We start from the raw sequence: 17025 nt of genomic DNA on the forward strand, positions 1-17025 counted from the left end.
GAGCAAAACTAAACATTTAAAGTAGGCTACAGATATTTATTCCAAAATTAATAAGTATTACTTTGTGTCATTCTAAAGCTCTACTGTTAAGATTCAAGGATCAAGTGGGTAAAATTGAGAAAGTAAAAGAATCAAATAGATCTGATGCTGCTGCCTCCACTGTCAAGTTTTCTGTCCTCAAAACGTTCGAGCAACAAACTGAGAGTGTGATATCAGATGGGGTAGAATTTATCAAAGAAGGAAAGTCAAAATCAACTGCTTTATTTCTCGATTGTTATTTGAATAAACACCACATAGCTATAAAGACTTCCCTTTGCCACCAGCCTCCCAAACTGCCATTAGTGCACATCTCATACCTGACAGAGGAGGTCAAGTTTCTTCTAATGTTTGGGAGCAAACATATGGTAATTTGATGAGAAACATTTCAGCTCATATTGAGACCCTTGATGACTTATCTGGGCAAACCTGATTACAATCAGAGACGTTGAGTTTTCTTCTGAACCTCTAGAGGAGACACCTGTGATTTCCGGGGTCTTTTAAAGAAGAAGAATCTGAAAACTTGTAATATGTCTCAATTTGGCATTTGCTGCTGTCTAAGGAGAAACAATTAATGTTTCCAAATTGCTTCAGATGGACACCAATCCTTACAATTGATGATTCAATAACAATCTGTTTATTTTAATTTGGCCCAGTATTAAATGTGTTGTAAACGAAGAGTCTGGATCTTTCCAAGGTTTCTTCCTCCTAAAACACTGAAGGGTGTTTTTACCATTGCTTACTAATACTTCCCCCTATAAAAACACTATATAAAACAATTTAACTGAACTGACCTCTGTATCAGTGATAAAAGGGTTCGTTATGACAGCACATAAAACTTCATAGCAAGATAATGAATGTCATGAAAATGTACTTGAGAACATTTCCATGATGATTTGATTTTTCTCATATGGAATTACTGTAAACAAACCTTGTTGTTTTGAAGTGAAAGGTGATGATTTGACCTGGCAGTACCAGCATTTGTGCATCATCTGAAATCTGCTACTTTTGTTTAGCGCTCCCATCTTTTTGTTGTAAGTAGTAACATGAAATGCTTTGTTGACGTGGGTTTTTTTGTGAACGTGAACCTGCTTCATCACGATCGTTCCAACTATCTATACAGCCGTGTTTAGTAAACACACCCACATCCTCATCCAACCAATCAGATCTTGGCATGCAGGTGGTGTTTAATGGAACCATCATGCTTTTCATGAGATGGCCAAAGGATATGTAATTTATAGTGTGGATATCGGCCAATCAGTTCCATTCCTAGAATTTAGATTTCAAAGAGCACTTGAGTCAACAATCACAACGGGCCGAAAGAACACAATAAATCTTTTCCACAGTTTATACAAGTTTCGAGGAACCGTGCGCCATAAAAAGTTCATAAAAGGTTATTTTTATGAACAGTAAACTTTTTGTCATTTATTGGAACACATAACCCATTTGGGTGGGCTTGTCCACGTTATGTACTCAGGACTCTAGTGTAATTGACCTTGGTTTTCAAAGCATGTTCAAATGCAAAGAAAAGTACAAAACAAGAAATGATGTGCTGCATGTACAGAACATTTTCATAAATGAGTCTTAAACTTAAAAAATGGAGGAGGAAAAAAGTTCTTTATAAAATGCTGGTGTTTAATGGCTCATTAGTTGGCTAATATTAACAAGCATTCAGACGGCTGTGTAAACACACAGTTAATGCTTATCTTCTTTCCCATCTAAATAGTGCAAATAGATTATAACTATCAGGTGGATACATGATGATTTTCCTTAATTTATGATTAATTTTAATGTTTCATGAATAAATACATTGAGTTCAGAAACAGCGTGACTGGACTGAATCATCTGAACCATTCTGAAAATGTGCATGTCTACTTTGTGAGAAACAGAGGAAAAATGTTATCAGATGTAATCAGCCTGCTGGGTTACTGGTATCATGTAGCATTGAAGCTCCTGGAAAAGAAATCCCTGATGAAAGCATGTTTCATAATCATTGCATGTAATTAAAAACATAATTTCTAAAACAATATATATGATTACATGAAAAAAAAAAAAAAAACTTTAAATCAATCCTAAATATGAAACAATAAATAAAAAAATAAAAAAACAGTAATAATCACATATTATTTGATGTTATTTGACTTGCCAAATAATTGTGATAGCATTTAGGCTTAAAATGTTGGGTTTGGGTGCCAGGAGTAAAAACCACAACAATTATGAACAAATTCATCACTGAAGACACTTCATATAGGAATAACACTTCAGTTCTATTATAGGAAACACATAGGATAAGGAACAACAAGAGCTGATTTAAAATGATTTATATTAAAGCTCAATTCCAATCATATTACAGATCTCAACACAATACTTTATATTCAACACACACACAAACACACACACACACACACACAAATAAATAAATACATATAAAATAATAGGTCACAACAATTTTAATTCCAGGCCATTTACCTTTTAAATACCTTACAACAATAAAAAACGAGTGATTAATGAATCAGCAAAATAATTTAATTCACACAATTAAATGTAATGCAATAAATCATATGCAGGAAAATCCCATATGGATCCAAAAATTCAAAAAGACAAAGAAAAAAAAACATTTTTTTTAACTCCTATACAAATATACTATTTTAACACAATTACAACATTTCAGCCAACTTTAATTCTTAAACCCAAGCAAAATGGTTAATTTTAATGTTGCTTTACATTAATTTGCTTACCGTGTCACTCATTGATACACTAAGCCTAAAAACTAAATAAATGTACATCTCGCGTGGCAAAATAAACTCCCTAAACAAATACATCTGTCATACTCACTAAATATATCTCATTTTTGCAAGCCTCGTTTCATTGGCTTTGTAATAATTGTGAATCTAATCTAATCTGATCTAAAAATGAACAGTAACTTTGGAATAGTTGTGACTACTGATCTGAACCTTGAGCAGCAGACTGTGACCTCTCTGTAAAGACTGCAGGTCTATCGAAATGAGATCTACTGGCCCAGAACCTATAATTAGCATGTTGTTGACTTCAGGGAAATACAGAGAGCAGGAGCGCCGACAAGAGTTAGAGCTGTAAACAGAGAACGACAAGAAGAAGAAGTATTTCTAAAACAAGAATAAAACCAGACGAGAACAGCAGAGCACTTGACAGCTGGTTTTCATGGAATTTACAAGAAAATATCTCCCCATGGAATGGGAGGAATGCTGGAGAAAAGAGAAAGAGAGCAGGAAAAAGATCATAGAAGAAGGTGGAGAGAAGTTTGAGGAGGAGAGCAGGAAGCTAAAATGGATCATGTCCTACAATGACAGGAGGATAGGAATGAAAGAAGGAGTGGTGAAAGAAACGGAGGATGGTAATATGGAGGAAGATGCACCAATGCAAAGGTACCATAGACAAAGTTACCCAAGTGAGATCTTCCAGACTCTGGAGGAGATGAAGAAGGAGAATGTCCTCACGGACCTGATCATGAGCACTGAGGATGGGCTTAGCCTCCATGTTCACTCGCTTGTCATGGCTGCAGTGAGCTCCGTCATCCAGCAAAAGCTCCGGGAGAGGGATGGAGATGAGAAGGAGATCCCGCTGAGATTGGGTCCTGAGGTTAATGGTTTTGGTCTGGCTGCAGTGGTGGAGCTCGCTTACACTGGAGCCATCACCAGTCTAAACAAAGACAACATGACACAGATCCAGACTGCAGCTGTTAGTCTGGGAGCTCAGAGAGTCCTGGAGCTCGTCGAATTGGAGGAAGATGGAGGTAACAAGGAAGTAAAACAGGAAAAGGTCTCAGCAGAAGAGCAAATGAAGGTCAACCAGCAGTCCATGAAAGACTTATGGGAGAGAAGAGTGGGATGTGATGTAGAACTGGTTGCAGAAGGATCTGTTTTCTGTGGTAAGTCACAAGACACTGTAACGAACCCACATAAAATGTTCAATTTGCACAAGAAAGTGTAATATATTCCCATGGAAAATATTTCTGATTGGTTGCTCTTGATTTCATTCCATCCATTATTCAAATTGGAATTTTTTTAAATCTGAATTTCTATAAGGAAATGGCATGCTTTTATTTCTTTAACTTGGATAAAGCTGTAGAAAAAGACATCAGTTTAAAATTGAACAACAGGTAGAGAACAAAAAATACAGTTGTGTCAGTGGGTTTTGAAAGTTGTAATTTAAACGGGAAGAGAAAATTACACTTATTTCTTTCATTTTTTAGCGTCTGTGCTTGACTTTTACCAAGCTGTAGAAAAAAAAAAGTTTAAAAGTGGAAAACAGAGGTAGAGAACAATGTTACGTCAGTGACACATATCTTTTATTTCCATTCCATCCATTATTTACATTTGAATATATGTTCTGAACATTTTAAACGTTTCCCTCCATTTTGTCGGGTTTATGGAGCTCTAGAAAAAAAGACACCAAAACTTGACAATGATAGTTTAAATAAATACATTTCAGTATTGTCCTTAAACAGTGCTAAATCAATTCTTTGGCCCATGAAGCTCACAGGGTGCTCCTGGCAGCCAGCAGCGACTTCTTCAGAGGCATGTTCACCAGCGGTATGAAGGAGAGTCAGCAGGAGTCTGTGCCTCTGCTGTTAGTCGGAGCCGCTGAGCTCGAGACCCTCCTGCACTGTGCCTACAGCGGCGCTCTGGTGCTCGGATGGGGCTGTGTGTTCGAACTTGCCTGTACCTCACTCGAGTTCCAATTTCAGCCCGCCATCTCACTCTGCCTCAAGTTCCTGGAGCAAGAGATGGACATCCACAACTGTCTGGACGTGGTGTCTTTTGCAGAGGCCTACGGGATGGCTGACTTGCTAGAGCTGGCTGAGGATTTTGTCCTCAGACACTTCCAAGAGATATCTGCCACCCCAAAGTTTAAGGACCTCCCAGCTGAGAAGCTTCTGCAGTTCCTCCGATGCGACGCGCTGTCTACTCCATCGGAACTGGCTGTTTTCCGAGCAGTCGTCACTTGGGTGGATGCGGATCCCAACGAACGTCTCCCACAGGCCGAAGAGCTCATGCGAGCAGTGCGTTTTCCATTCATGACCTTCCGGGAATTTCGAGAGGTTCGTGCTGTGAACCTGAGCATGGAATGCAGTGGAGAAGTTGAGGTTGAACTCTACAAGTCAGCACTAAAAGAGTTTGGATTTGGCATCTCTGATCGTGTGGCACACCAACGTGTACGTCACCCCAAAGACACCCTGGTTTTGGTCGGAGGTGATGAGCTGAATCCAGACATGGGTAAACGGCTTCCCAGCAAGCAGCTCTGGTTTGCTAACTCTCTGAGAAGCGGAACAGGCCTCGTGAAGGAGATTGAGTGGAGACTGCTGGGTGAAATGCCAGATCAGGCCAGATTCAGGCACGGTGTTGGGGTTCTTGACGGTCAACTATATGTAGCTGGAGGCTGCCATTTCTATGCAAAGTCTGACACCATGAAATCTGTTTACAGGTAAATTAATGTCTATTTAAGTCCAATAAATTATTTAATGGGGTATTTAAGTCATGTTCTATTCATTTAGCTAAAAAAACATAAATATATTTTCTGAGTGCCAGTCTGTAATTGTAACATTTCCTATTCACCTGTTCTCAGTGTTTCTCTTTCTCTAACAACACATCTGCATAAACAGGTACGACCCTGGGCAAGACCACTGGAAAAGACTGGCAGACCTTCATGAACTTAGGAGTAACTTTATGCTGGTGGTGAGTGGAGACAGTCTGTATGCTATTGGAGGAGACAAAGACATCAACACAAATCTTGACAGTGTGGAAAAATACTCACCAGAAACAGATACATGGAGGTAAGATGAAAACGTACAATAAGATATAATGACAAGTATATTTCTAAAAGATACCTTTATAATCGTTAACTTTATTCTGCCCGTTTATTATGAAAATGTAAAAGCAATGCAGAGACTGAATGAACCGACTGACACCTAGTGGCTCCTAGGAGCATGACAACATGCCTTTAAATGAATGATGCTCTTAGGAGCATAATCAGTTTGGTCTCTTTCTGACACAAATGAGTCATTAAATAGAGCTATTAAATATTGACTTTTCTGTCCTATGGATCAGCTTCTGCCATCCTTTGGACCAAGCCTTGAGCGGTCATGCTGCCACCGTCTGGGGAGGCGAGATCTTCATCTCAGGAGGCTTCAACTGCAAGTACGAATGCCTGCTGTCCATGTTCCTCTACCACCCAGAGAGAGGAACCACGTACCTCGCTGAGATGACCCACGACCGGGCCCAGCACTGCATGGAGAGTCTGAATAACCGTTTCTATGTAGCTGGCGGGGTGTGCAACCTCCGAAAGTACTACACCGACCAACTGGTCTGTGAGATGTACAGTCCTGCAAGTGACACCTGGACAATGTTAACTCCTCTCCCAATTCCCCACGTCGGCGCTTCCTCTGCCATCCTGGAGAAGAGGCTGTATATTCTAGGTGGTTATTGCCAGGAGGACTATAGCGAAGCCAGACTCACCCATCGCTATGATCCAGTGATGCAGAGATGGGAGGGCATGGGAAAGATGCCTGGTGCCGTCACAGATGTACGTGCATGCCTCCTCTCTCTGCCTGATCACATCAGAAAATGAGAATAAGATGAGCAAATGTTTGTTAGCTTTATGTGTGTATCTTGAAAATCTAGTGAGATGCCTTGCTTTCTGCATAGGAGCTGAGTATCTGAAACGTTAACTCAGAAGTGATTGTTTTGCATTTTGGGATGTACATGCAGCACGTCTTAGTGTCTAAACACTCTTTGATAGTCCATTTTTAATAATAACTATTTGATTGCTACATTTTGGTTTGTAAATATATTTATAAGTGACATTTCTTTTGTTGACTATCTGGTATGATAATGGAACTTCAAACACAGTATTGTTTGGATGGGTTGTTACACGATACCGAACACAGATAACGTAAACAGATGAAGTTTATATGTACTTACAATCCATTAAATTCATACCCTCAAATGTCTCTTATCGTTATCCATTAAACTGATGAAAAACACATCTTTGCTGTTGATCAACACAGTCTACACAGTCACAATCTATCAGTTGTGGCCTAATAATTAGAGCAGTGTTTCCCAATCCTAGTCCAGGAGAACCCCCAACACTGCACATTTTTGGTGTCTCTCTTATCTGACACACACATTTGATCACAGGTAAACATATCAAATGTTCCATTACATATATGTATTATGAATACTTTGATATTTTGCAATCATGATCATAGTAGTGTATTACCTCCTGACTGTACCATGGTACATCCACAACACTTGATATATTTGTCTATTTTTGTGCCAAGTAAAAAGTTTTACTGGTGATTTGTAACCCAATATGTAAAATGAATACGATTTGAGTGTTTTTAAGAGGCCTACAGCATTTCCTTACAAAATAAGTGTGCACTGTTTTACTTGATGGCCCTGCCAGTGTTATAACATTGTTTACTTTTGTTAATGGTTATGTGTATTTATAAATCAATACCATGATATGGCTTTGTTGATTTAAGCATGTTGGTTTTAGTTTGCATGTTGTCTATGTATTAGGTTTCAAAAGTTTCCACAATGTAACTTTGTCTCAAAAGTAAAAATCTACAATGACACTTGTATTTTAGTATGTAATGTTTTGAATTTGTTTGAGCATTGCAGGTTCAAAATGTGTTGCTTATACTGTAGTTTAATGTTCATATACATAAGAATATGAATTAGAATATAATTTAATTTGTTGGAAGCAAGTTTAGTTTGTAGCAAGTCATGTATATCCAATGATATCTCTCTATCGTGTGAATCATGGGATTAAACCAAAGAGATGGAAATATTAAAATGTAAGAAAATGAAATAACATTTGCAAGTGGGGTGGCCAGGCTTTAGTCTGGGTTTGTTGGCTGGTAAGTTTCCACATTTAACTGGTAAAGACTTGAACTAACCTATAATGTGGACAAAAATAATGTTTCTCCATTGATTGATTCTCAAATGTAGCAGTCTATTCTGATGAAATAAAAATGTTGGTTTAAGATTCATCCAGTTAAATATATTTCCAAAATACATGGTTTGGTTCTAAGAATGATGGTTTTCTTCTTGTCATGTCTAAACATGTCTAAAGATTTCATTGAATCTTTTATCACAGAATATTACCACTTAGAGCACATACACATTTAACATCAAAATAAAGAGAAAACAATGAATCTGCTTTTATAGGACTTGATCATTGAACTTGTAATATGACTTGAGCAGTTAACCAACAAAGAGGTCACCAAACATGCCATTTCCCCAGGACACATATCGGCCAGTATTTCTACATTGCCTAAAATATCTGTTTTCTTACTTACTGAAGGTAATAATAGTTTGACCAATAACATGCAGACCTTGACCAATTGTGGTGCTTGAGAAGGTGGGATCTAGAGAGTATGGTCAAAGCGATGCACATATGTGTACACATTAGTGTTGGACTTGAAGTAGCACGGGGCATACCAATCGGGGTATGACATCAGAGTACCGTGAGAGCAATTCAAAAGCACAACAAGCCGTCTGCTCTCTAGAGCTTTCACTGTACTTTGTCATACAACAATTGGTCAGTGCAGCACAAACAAAGTCAAAACTTTGATATTTTAGCCAATATAGAAATCCTGGTCTGGACTTGTCCTGGGAAAGTGGCACGTTTGGTCACCCTAGCAAACAACATAATGACTGAATCGGTGTGCAATTCCAGAAAACACCACACACTTAATCATTAACCAAAAGCAACTCTGTACAAATAAGATGCACAGAGACCGAAGATCATTTGTTCTTCTCTTTAGCACCATACAGTCGTCATGGCTTTATTTCAGCTTGTCTTAATATTAAGTTCCTGCATGGCACAGGATGAGGATATTATGACTCCTGTGGTAAACATCTCCTCTGAGTTGATGGAGCTTAAAGCTTCAATTAATAAACTGACAACGGATCTGAATACCGCTAACAATGAACTTGCAGAGCAGAAAAGTTTGATTCAGGAGTTGCAGAAACAGATTAAAGAAATAAAATTAAATTTATTTATTTTTTGTATTTTTATTTTTTGCAGAGAGTCCTAAAGTGGCATTTACTGCATCCATGTCAGCTACAGAGAGCACAAACCGAGGGCCTTTTAGTACAGAGACCAAGCTCATCTTTGATAAAGTCCTAACCAACATTGGCAATGCATATGACCCAGTCACAGGTTGTGCATATTCAATTCAACATTTTTTATATATATCAAAAAATAAAAATAATAATCGTAATTTTTCATGATTTAATTGAGATCCTTGATTTTCTCTGTTGCAGGAGTCTTCACAGCACCTGTTAAAGGTGTGTATTACTTCAGGTACTCAGGCTCTGCGTTTTCCTCCCTTTACACACTGGATTCTACTTCAATATAATTGATCTGTGTGTTATATTGTACAATTTTAAAATTAAAATGGTTTAACAGACCTAAAAATATATCACGTTTCTTTACTCTGTTAATCGTGCATAAATGTAATTAAAAAGTCACTATTTTTAGTTCCTTCTTTACCCTTACATGGAACATTGATTTCTATTCGGGCACATCACTTGGCTATCCAAATGGGGACTTGTCATAGACTTCTATTGTTTTATACAAAGCTACAGACTAAATTTATTCCTATGTTTTCTATTGAATATATTCCTAGATGGCAACTTAATGATTGCAGCCTAACAAATTCACACACACAACACACCAGTTAAATAAAAACTAAGCTTGGTTGACAGTTTTTGGAACACAGAGAAAGTAAGTTTTATCTTCAGTTTTCAAAAATGAAAAACGTGGACAACAATGCACTTGAATGCACAAAATAGAAATATTTTTTTTTCCTTGTTCTCCTTCATTCTAGGATAATTCTACTAAACAAATGTAAAATCTTGCATAAAGCTAGATTATATATATATATATATATATATATATATATATATATATATATAATTAGATTAATATATATATTAGTGCTGTCAATCGATTAAAAAAAATTAACTAATTAATCGCACAATTTTTTAAAATTAATCGCGATTAATCGTGATTAATCGCAATTAAAAGACTGAAACTTTTTGGATATGTAAATGTAAAATGTAAATAATTAATGTAAATTCAAGACAAAGAAACTATTTAAATTCAAAATATGATTGTTTATTGGAATTTTTGTTTAACTTGTAACACAGATTTTCTCATGTAAACAACATACCTGCAATAAACCATCAATATCCTCCAAATTAACTGTTTGCTTGAAAGCCATATTTATTACAGAAATAAAAACCAGTACCAAAAAAAAGTACCATTTGAATTTCAAAACAATCAATGCCAATAAAAAACAAAAATGATTTCCATGTTGAATTCTAAGTGGACTGCAAAAAAATTCCAAAGTATAGTCATTGCCAGTGCTTTAAGTGGGCCAGTACGCACGGGTACTCAGTACCGCCACTTCCAAATATAGCTCTTGAGCGTACCGCCACCTCTCCGTGCGCCCAGAACGTGCTTGTAGCATACCGGTACGCTCATTTGGACATCTGTTTTAATAGAGGTTTTAATCTTTTACCTGCCGATTTTCAGAGCGCCCTTCACAATGCAAGCTTCCTAATTCATCCCACCCAGAGCAGAAACTACATTACCCATTCACCCTTAAGTTATACAAGTGAATAGCGCATGTGTCGCTTTTCCCACTGTTAAGTATCAACAACTCAACGTGGCCGGAGAAGGTGTGTGAAACTCGTTGTGAATTATACTAAAGCAAAATCTTGAGTATTTATTGTCTGATAAACATTAAAAACTGTCTGCGGAGGTTGAGTCGTCCTGCAGCCCCCGCTGGCTGTTCATTGGCTGCAGCATCTTTTTTCTAAGTTCTAAAAAAATACCGTAGACGGCAAGGCACAAATTTAGATATTCATTTATCTAATTAATCTATAGCCTATGCACAAAGACAATATGATCTTTTTGTCCCCTTTTTGTTTTAAAGCTTGATGAAGAGAGAGAGCGCAAGTTGCTGCAGCTGAGGAGGACAGTGATGCACGCGCACAGGAGTGATTGACAGTTCGCGGCACTGTGTACAAAAAAATACTCCGCTACACAATTATTTGTTATTTTCGTTTAAGCTTATTAACGTTAGCGTTACAGAAAGGTCTGATTTACGCACTGTTACAGTCATTGTTTATTTTTTTGTTTTTTTTAAACAATGACATTTGAGTTCATGATTTTAATGTTGCTGTTTCTTGACTAAATGAAGAGTAATGTTTCTTGTGGCAGACTGAAGAGTAATCCGGCAGAGTTTTATACTGAAACTTTCCGTCTAAAAGTCCTTCCTTGGTCTTATCCATATTTCTTTGCACGTTGAACACACATAGGCCACAACTGGAAATAAAAAAAAACTGCAACCGCGTTAATTGCGTTATTTTTTTTTTTACGCGTTAAATATTTCAAATTAATCGAATGCGTTAACGCGCTAATTTTGACAGCACTAATATATATATATATATATATATATATATATATATATATAATGCACACTTTCAAAGAACTGTTATTTGAAAATGCCTATGTGCAGTGGGGATAATGCCATAATGTCAATAATATAACCAGACTTTCAATGGATTGTACATTCCCTTAAAAATCACCTGTTCAAATCATTTCTGAGAACGCCTTTTGCCCCAATCTGAAATTCAGATCAGAGTTTTCATCCCCGTGTGTTGATTTAAAGATGTTTTACTTTTATTATTATTTTATTTAATTTAATTATTATTTTTTATGTACAGTGCCGTAACTGAGGACACTGCATTGTATTCAATGTATTCCCTTCTTATTGTCTTATTGTCTAAGATGAGCAGGTATTGGCAGCACACAGGCAGCTATGTATGTGTTTGGTCCTGGTGTTATGCTCATGTTCTCCCAGCGTTCTGTTGCAGGATCATAGCGATGCACAGTTTTGGTATCATTGTAGTCTTCCTGGCAGTAACCTCCAATTACGTAGACCTTTCCTTCTAAGACCGCTGATGCTGACCCAACATGAGGCACTGGGAATGGCATAATGGCACTCCAGGAGTTGGCTACAGGGTTATAGACCTCACAAGCTAATTGATCTAACAGACGCCCATCAGCATCGCACGAAACCCCTCCAGCCACATAAAGACGGTCACCCAGGGTCTCCATGCAGTGCAGGGCTCTATCATGTGTCATCTCAGCCAGGTAAGTGGATCCTCGTTCTGGGTGGTAAAGGGTCATGGACGAGAGGCATTGGTACTGGTTGTTAAAGCCTCCCGATAGGAAGATTGTACCATTCCATACAGTGGCCGCATGACAGCACAGAGCTTGGTCTAATGGGTGGACAAAACTGGAGTAGGAGAGAATGAAACAGAAAGGATTTTCATTTGAACAAAAATGTGGTGCCTTATCAGACTAAGATCCAAAAACAAAGTTTAGTGGTAAGGATTTGATCTGGGGTTTGGGTCTTTAACAACATTCAGACATATGGATATTTCTTGCCATTGATTACTTTCTAGAAACAAGTTTCTAGGAACAACAGCTAATATTGATCATGCATGCTTTTTAGACTCTTCCTGTAATTACAAATTCATTTCTTGTGCTATTCATTTACTCTACTAACCTCCAAGAATTTGTGTTGGGGCAGTAAACCTCAGCACTCTCCATATTGACCCCTGAGTCCCTCTCTCCACCAATAGCATATATTTTACCATTTAGGACCACTAGAGTGAAGCTGCCTCTTCTCTCGTGCATATCAGTCAACCTTTGCCAAGAGTTTTGAATGGGATCATACCTAATTCAAAGATTGAACAAGAGGTCCACAGTATGAGAAGGCAACCCTGGACAAGGTCAAATATAGGAGTCTTCATGTTACATCTTACCTGTAGGTGCAATTCATGGTATCAGCTTTGCCGTAATAATGCCGTCCGCCAACTACGTAAAGCTTGCCCCTCATAACCCCAACTCCATGACTGAATCTTGGTTTCACAGGTAAAGTTCCCAGCATTCTCCACTCTACTTTCTTAACCAATCCAACATGGTTCTGCAAGGAATTGCTAAACCACATTTCCCTACATGGTCTACGTTTGTCAAAATTATCAGTGATCCTCTCACCCCCAACTAGGACTAGAGCGTCTTTAGGCATATAGGCCCTGAAATTGGACTGAACATCTGAAGAACTGGAACAGAACTCCTCAAGGAAAGAATCGTATAGTTTTTTGGCTCCAATTCTCGGCCAGGACGTTATGGACTTGACTTCTTTGAACTCCTTAAAGGTCATTAAGGGAAACTGGACAGTTCCCATCAGCTCCCTGGCAAGTTTCACCCGTTGTCTGGGAAAGGCTTCGATCCAAGAAATGACTGCTCTGAATACGGGCAACTCTGAGGGAACGCAGAGAGAATCACTTTGAAGGTACTTCTTCAGTTTCTCTGCAGGAAGATCTTGAAACTTTGGAGTGACAGACACGTCTTGAAAGTGCCTCAAGACATAGTCATTGGCCAGTGCAAGTAAGTCCCCCATTCCAAAGGACTCTGCAAAAGATGCTACATCCAGGCAGTTGTAAGCATCTATTTCTTGTTGCAGGAAGTTAAGGCATAGTGAGAAGGCAGTCTGAAACTGTAATTGAAGAGATGTACAGGTGAGATCAAACACACAGCCCCATCCGAGCACAAGAGCCCCACTGTAAGTGTAGTGCAGGAGGACTTCAAACATGGCCGCCCCTACAAGCAGCAGAGACACCAATTCCTGTCGACTCTCCTTCATACCGTTAGTAAACATGCCTCTAAAGTAGTCACTGCTGGCAGCCAGGAGTGTGCGGTGAGCTTCATGAAGGTGGGACATAAATAAAACATTATAAGCAGTTTTGTAAATGCAGAGGGCATCAAATTAATACTGATCAAATTAATACTTTGAGCTAGAGAAGTATAAATTCATATGATATGGAGGCAGCATTTAGCTTCTAGAAAACTCAAACAGTTGCCATATTTCCAAGTGTCTCTTACCATGAAACACTCTTCCTTCTGCTTCAAGCTCCACGTCACATCCCATCCTCTGTGTCCACATCTGTCTGATATGCTGGAGACTAATTTTTATATGTTCCTCTGCAGAAATCTCTTTTCTGTCCACTTTCTTCCCTCCTGCCTCGTCCTCTTCTCTTTCGTCCTCCTCTTTGCAGAGTTCTAGAATTCTTGGAGCTTCCAGGCTCACTGCTGCAGACCAAATCTGTTCTATATTTTTTTTGTTCCGAATGTCAATGTACCCTGTATAGGCGAACTCCACCACTGCTGCCAACCCAGAACCATGAACCTTAGGACCCAAACACAACGAGATAAACTGCTCTTGTTTGGGCTTCTGTCTGAGTCTCGTCTGAATAAGGTAACTGACTGCAGCCAAGACAAAGGAATGAACCTGGAACCGGTATCCATCATCTGTGAAGAGGGTCAAGTCAGTGAGGACCGAATGCAACATCATGTTCTCCAGAGCCTGGAAGACCGCACTTGGGTAAGCTGGATCAGAGTATAGCTTCCTGGGATAAATGTCGCCATTCTCAACTTCTGAATCTTCAAAGCTGCTACTTCCATCATCATCATCATCATTGTCATCATCATCATCAAGATCAACATCAAAATCTTCTCCCTCTTCCTCTTCTAATTCTTGATTTACCAGTTCCTGTTCAGAGTTGGAGTCCGTCATGTGCTGCTCTTTATCTCTAAATGTTAAACCTCCAAATGTTAATGCTTTTTCAGAACCACCAATGTCATTGGTACTGATGGAGGCAGTTGCAAAACAAACATTTTCAATATTGTTGCATTTATCATAATCTTTATCAGTGATTTTATTATTATGTCCACACACAGCAGCTAAACTGTCAACATGTGCAGAATTAACAGGTAAATTCTTAATATATTCTTCTTTGCCGTTAATATCGACATGTACATTATATCCACTCTTGTCATCATTGACTTTATCATTATTTGCCAGTGAAGCAACTAAACCTTCACTGTTTCCAGACGCATCAGGTAAACTATTATTATATTCTTCATCATTATTTTTGTAATCTTTTTCATAAGCATCCTCTGTATAATTTTTTGTGGATGCTGGAATTAAACCATCACTGTTTGCAGGCATAACAGAAAAACTAATACTAAATTTATCTTCATCATGTTCATTGGCATTCTCTTCATCATTGGTTTTATCATTATTTATAATTGAAACAGACAAACCCTCACTTTTTGCGGATGCAACTGTTAAACTACTATGTACTTCATCAGTATTTTCGTCATCATATTTATCAGCATCATCTTCACCTTCATCTCCAGCCTTTTCATTATTTGTGCACGCAGCAATTAAACCATCACTGTTTGCAGATGCAGCAGGAAAACTAACGCTATACTCTGTATCATCATACTTATTAGTATCATCACTAGCATCATTTGTAAACACATTCAATAAGTAATCATCGTTGTAAACAGGAAAAGTATTACTGCGTACCGCATCAATATTATTGTTCTTGTCATATTTATTGGCATCCTCTTCATCGCAGGCTTTATCATTATTAGTACATATAGCAAAAACACTGTCACTGTTTGCAGGTGTGAAAGGAAAACTAACATTACATTCTTCATTGTCATCAACAGCCTTCCCACTTTCCTGTGCATCTACTTGCAGCTCTTTTGTATCCTTTTCTTCTGTCCGCTCATCTTCTTCTGAAGGATTCTGCTCATCCTTCACTTCTTCATCCGCATCTATCAATCCATTGTTGCTGCTTGAGTTGTCATCCTCCCTTGATCTTCTCCATTCTCTCTGAAGGCACTGCTGATCTTTTGCCATTGTGTCGTCAGGTTACTGTCAAGAGCAAATCTTGAAATGTTTCCTTCTGTTTAAAAACCAGGACAGGTTCCATCAAACCTGTTTCCTAACTTGTGTTGAATCTCTCTGTTGATGTGGGATCATGTACTGTAGTCTGGTATGCAAAATAGATCAGTGTCTCCTGAGGTCACACAAAATATAATGCTATTTTTACCTCAAGCATTTAATAAGATCATATCTCAAGTATCTAAAAATGACTGGCTGCTTATAGTCCAGTTATGCAATATATTTATGAGTGCCTAGTGCTGATTAATAAACTGTTTATATTTTTAATTTTGTCAACAAAATCAAGTTATTTTAACATTAATTTGAGGAATATTTTGTCTGATATCTGATCATCATCAAAACATTTCTGGTCTAACCTTGAACAATTTTTCCAGTACATTTTATTGCAAAAATAAAAAGTAAAAAATCCATCCCTTCTCAGATAATGCCTCTTATTCTTCGACTCCTGTTTCACTTGGTTTGAAAAAAACAAAGTAAAATAGGCTGTTGAAAGTGTCAGGATTACGGGCCTGTTTTGTTGTGTTTTCCCTCCCCATGTGCTCCGCTTGTGTTTGATTAAGTTCATTGATATCAGGTGTGTCTCATTAATTCCCCCGTTAAGTTCACTGTATGGAGCGAGCCACGTTGTTCTGCCAGTCTCTATCATCACTGTGGCTGGATTATCCCTTATCTTCACTTCCAGCCTCCGAATCCTGTACTCTGCCTCAGCCCGTTGACCCATCGGCTCCACCATTGCTTCTAGTTCCCTCCTTTCCCCCATGCTCATCAGTCCACTGGCTCCGATGGGTTCCCTCTTCCATCAAGCTACATCTTTTCTGTCATCAACCATCCGTCGCCTCGGGACTCCACTCCTCCGGCTGCACCTTGTCCCTCCATCCCTCCCGCTCCATCTGGCTCCTCCTCCCCTTCTGCTCCACCTTGGTCCTCTGTCGCTCCGGCTCCACCGTGGCCTTCTGGATCCCCGCCTCTGTATCGGTCGCCTGAGCCATCAGTTCTGCATTGGCCCTTCAGATCCTCAATAACACACAAATGGTGTGCACATCCCAAACATCCAAATAGGATGCAGGTGCAAGACAACTGAATAATATAACCAAATAAAGAAGTGA

General features: G+C 38.5%; 2 protein-coding genes across 2 annotated transcripts; one reads left to right on the top strand and one right to left on the bottom strand.

Annotated features, from left to right (window-relative positions):
- Window positions 1–2911: 2911 nt before the first annotated feature.
- si:ch211-63p21.8 (kelch-like protein 33) lies at window positions 2912–8237 on the top strand. The gene is made up of 4 exons (XM_052602872.1): window positions 2912–3943; window positions 4551–5499; window positions 5678–5848; window positions 6123–8237. Exons 1-4 carry the CDS (start codon window positions 3217–3219, stop codon window positions 6640–6642), a joined length of 2367 nt encoding a protein of 788 aa, XP_052458832.1. The 5' UTR covers window positions 2912–3216; the 3' UTR covers window positions 6643–8237.
- Window positions 8238–11547: 3310 nt separating this feature from the next.
- Window positions 11548–16030, bottom strand: LOC128017461 (kelch-like protein 26). The gene is made up of 4 exons (XM_052602869.1): window positions 14047–16030; window positions 12927–13866; window positions 12668–12838; window positions 11548–12394 (listed from the first exon to the last, which is right to left on the bottom strand). The coding sequence occupies exons 1-4, from the start codon at window positions 15872–15874 to the stop codon at window positions 11872–11874; spliced, it is 3462 nt and encodes a 1153-aa protein (XP_052458829.1). The 5' UTR covers window positions 15875–16030; the 3' UTR covers window positions 11548–11871.
- Window positions 16031–17025: the final 995 nt, after the last annotated feature.

The sequence above is a fragment of the Carassius gibelio genome, chromosome A7 (genome assembly GCF_023724105.1).
Source record: "Carassius gibelio isolate Cgi1373 ecotype wild population from Czech Republic chromosome A7, carGib1.2-hapl.c, whole genome shotgun sequence".
In the NCBI taxonomy this organism is placed as follows: domain Eukaryota; kingdom Metazoa; phylum Chordata; class Actinopteri; order Cypriniformes; family Cyprinidae; genus Carassius; species Carassius gibelio.

What these genes read in the sequence shown, in the direction of transcription:
- si:ch211-63p21.8 (XM_052602872.1), top strand. Translation starts at nt 3,217, where the DNA reads ATGGAATTTACAAGAAAATATCTCCCCATGGAATGGGAGGAATGCTGG. An exon ending in AGAAGGATCTGTTTTCTGTG is followed by an intron (nt 3,944 to 4,550) that starts GTAAGTCACAAG and finishes TGGCCCATGAAG; the next exon opens with CTCACAGGGTGCTCCTGGCA. An exon ending in CCAGAAACAGATACATGGAG is followed by an intron (nt 5,849 to 6,122) that starts GTAAGATGAAAA and finishes CCTATGGATCAG; the next exon opens with CTTCTGCCATCCTTTGGACC.
- LOC128017461 (XM_052602869.1), bottom strand. Translation starts at nt 15,874, where the DNA reads ATGGCAAAAGATCAGCAGTGCCTTCAGAGAGAATGGAGAAGATCAAGG. An exon ending in ACCATGAATTGCACCTACAG is followed by an intron (nt 12,839 to 12,926) that starts GTAAGATGTAAC and finishes TCTTTGAATTAG; the next exon opens with GTATGATCCCATTCAAAACT. An exon ending in CCCAACACAAATTCTTGGAG is followed by an intron (nt 12,395 to 12,667) that starts GTTAGTAGAGTA and finishes CTCCTACTCCAG; the next exon opens with TTTTGTCCACCCATTAGACC.